The sequence below is a fragment of the Metopolophium dirhodum genome, chromosome 1 (genome assembly GCF_019925205.1).
Source record: "Metopolophium dirhodum isolate CAU chromosome 1, ASM1992520v1, whole genome shotgun sequence".
Lineage (NCBI taxonomy): Eukaryota > Metazoa > Arthropoda > Insecta > Hemiptera > Aphididae > Metopolophium > Metopolophium dirhodum.
In genome coordinates, this window is record NC_083560.1 from 33,688,877 (window position 1) to 33,692,461 (window position 3,585).

The 3,585-nt window shown below is 30.2% G+C and overlaps 1 protein-coding gene across 1 annotated transcript; it reads left to right on the plus strand.

Annotated features, from left to right (window-relative positions):
- Nucleotides 1–1,033: 1,033 nt before the first annotated feature.
- LOC132936850 (PR domain zinc finger protein 5-like) lies at nt 1,034–1,876 on the plus strand. Its single transcript, XM_061003640.1, has one exon. It carries the CDS (start codon nt 1,034–1,036, stop codon nt 1,874–1,876), a length of 843 nt encoding a protein of 280 aa, XP_060859623.1.
- Nucleotides 1,877–3,585: the final 1,709 nt, after the last annotated feature.

Consider the following 3,585-nt stretch of genomic DNA (forward strand, 5'->3'; position numbering starts at 1 on the left):
CATTAACAGTATTTTGTGACACTTTGAGAACGATTCGACCGTTTAATATGCGTGTAACACCAAAAAACTAATTCTTGCCACCGCATTTAAAAATATAAATATGTTGTCAAATTCGTAGAAATTTTTGTTAATGCCCACTAACACTGGTTAAGGTAATAACAATTGTGAATTTAAATATTTTAAGTACGTATTAGGAAATAAAAAATTTCTACGAATTTTTTCAAAGGGGGGAGTATTGGCTACATATTTATATTTTTAAATGCGGTGGCAAGAATTAGTTTTTTGGTGTTACACGCCTATTAAACGGTCGAATCGTTCGAGGGATAAAATATATAGTGGGATGTAATATGTAGTGGTTTTATACTTACTGTGGTATTATATCCCACTACATATTGTATCCCACAATATATTTTATACCACCGTACATATAATTCCACAGTAAGTATAATACCATCACATATCATATCCCACTATATACTTTATCCCTCTTCTAATTAAATACCACCGTAAGTATAATACCATCATAGTTTTTATCCCTCTGTAAATATAATACCACAGAAAGTATAAAACCACTATATTTATATTTTTAAATTTGGTTTTAGTAACCATTAATTTTGAACCATAGTAACAAGTCACTGTCGACAAAAATACTTTATCATTATTATAATTCCTAACACAGGATTTTTTTTAAATAATTAATTAATTTTATTTTTTTAATAATTTACAATATAGTATATTTTCATTTTATTAAAATGACACTAGTTAATCAAAAAGCCAAAATTCTATGCACTGTAGATGACATTTGCGTACGAGAAAATTTGGATCCAATTCTCGGCTTTGCTACACATAAATCAGGCGTAATGCCAGTATGCATTTCCTCCAGGACGGACAAGAATCTATTACAATTCCAAAGACAGAAATAGGTATATAGAATCTCTTGGATCTCTTTCGCCGTTTGAATATCAGAAATCTTATAGATACCCAAGAGACGAAGATTTCGGCGTCAAAGTAGTAAGCTAAGAAAACCATTTACATGAACAACCTTATAACAGAATTATACGGTTCAATGGCACCTGTTACTGATGATTTTTTTTCTGATGGAATAAGAGATTATTCAGTCGTGAAATCCTTACAAACAGGCGAAACAAAACTGTGGCTCGGCCCTGCCGCATTCTTAAATCACGACTGCGAAGCAAATACAGATATTTTTTCATTAGGAAGTACCAGTGCAATAGTAAAAGCCAATAAAAAAATCAAACGCGGAGAAGAAATAACAGTATCTTACGGCCCACATTATTTCGGAGAAGATAACAAAGACTGTATGTGTCATTCATGTGAATATAAAGGTATTGGACATTTTCAAGTGAATGAACAAGGTGCCGGTTGCCTAATGACAAATTCAAACTCCAGTGAAGAACACTGCCCCGAAGATGAGACGCCCAGAGACGATGTTTTTACTTGCAATATGTGCGGAAAAATGTTTTTATTCAAATGTTGGTTATCGAGACACATTGCTTCCCATATGATACCCATTTACACATGTGAAAAATGCGACAAGGTATTCAACAGGCGAGATATCCTTAAGAGACACATACGAACTGTTCATGATAAAGTGAAGCATGTCTGTGATATATGTGGTTCTAAATTTAGCACTATTCATGCCAAAACCAGACACATCAATACAAATCATAGCGTAGAAGATAACACTGTACATTGTACAAAATGTAATTCGACGTTTACTAGCAAACAATATCTGAAATACCACGATAACTTAGTGCACACTCACACAAAACCGTATACGTGTAAATTATGCAATCAAGGATTTTCAACACCTTATTTACTACACATTCATAAAAAATCACATGAAAAAAGATGATATGACAAAATAACGATGGATCAGTAAGAAATTATTTGTTTCGAGTGTTGTTTTATTTAAAATTGTAAGTATTTTTTTTTTTTTTTATAAATAATATTATAATATACGTAAATTATTTTCATGTTATAGATAAGAAAATGAAAAAAAAAAAATTCAAAAAGTGAAAAGAGCGTTACGACGATAATATTTTACAAATGCAGTGTAAATTGTTTCAGTTTATGGATTGGAAAATTCTAAAAAAAAAGTAGTATATTTTATGTAAAACCTAGCAGTAAATCTCAAGTGATCTGTGGTGTTAAAATTATATATTAAGCTCCTTACAGTATTAAGCTCCTTACAGTATAAGATCCCAAATCTTTAACAACATGGATCATTTGACCACCCTTACGTAATTAGATAGGATGGCTGGGGTAAGGGTGGCAGCATCGAACGAAGGTACACCGTGAAGATGGTGATGCTGCTTAAGCAAAAGGGTAAGGATCAGTGGCGTTGCTACTGATTCAATCCACTTGCGACCAAGATACCTTCTATATTATAACAAAAATCATAGGTCCACAGTGGAGGGATTAGGAGGGGGATTTTCAGAGTTAATCAAAAAATAATGGACTAAAACAATCGGGATCTCCTTTACAATATTAACAACTATATTTTCTATGAGTTGTATAAATAACAGCTAATGTTTATAGAAATTATAGCAATAATATAGTATTGTATAGTTTATATAGATTTCATTAACTAATAAATTATAATGAAAATAATAAGAAATTATAAACGGTCGAATCGATCTTAAAGTGTCACAAAATACTGCTAAATCTTAAACAAAATAGTCTAGTCAAAACAATGTGTTTAATTTCTGTACTTATAAACTACTAGGAATTTAAATTTAAATTTAATAGTTTATATTCTAGGTATGTAACTATTTATTATTACATATACAGGTATACACATTTTCTGTTTATTGATTTATTATAATAATTAGGCTCGTTAATACAATCTCTGGGTGGGTTTGGAGGTGATCTGGATAATATTATGTTCATTCATAGTTCAACTGTGAACACGAACACAAAAATGAACAATTCTAATATAGACGTTTTAAAAATGCTATCTAATATGCCCCTCATAGATGAAGGAATAAAAGCAGATATATGTATGGATAAAATACTGGAAGTGGGCAAAACAATAGCTCCAAAATAATGTTACATCTACCAAAAAACATCGATAAAAATGAGGTTTTGTACATTGTTCAGATTAAATATTAACTGTTATTATTTATGTGGATCAACAATTTATATTTTAAATGTATATAGTGTTTGAAAACGTACAATGGAGTTACGGGTTAGGGAAAATTGAAAATGTGTTTATAGACAGGTATCTCAACTCGACATTGCTATGTCCAATCCAATAATGTAAGTTATAAGTTATTGTGTATTGAATATGAAAGCACAGTAAAAAAAGAATTTATAGACTATATTATCATATTAATATAGTATCTACTTAATTAATTTAATATTGAACAAGAACTAACCGTACCTACATAGCAATATTATAATAATTTATTATGCAAGTTTGAATTCATTAGAACAATTCCGTAACTGATGTTGTTCCTAAACCTATCGACATCCATCTGCATAACTGTAAGTTGAAAACGTGAATATTATTTAAAACTTGTTATAGTATAATATTTATCTATAAATTAATTTTCTTTAGCA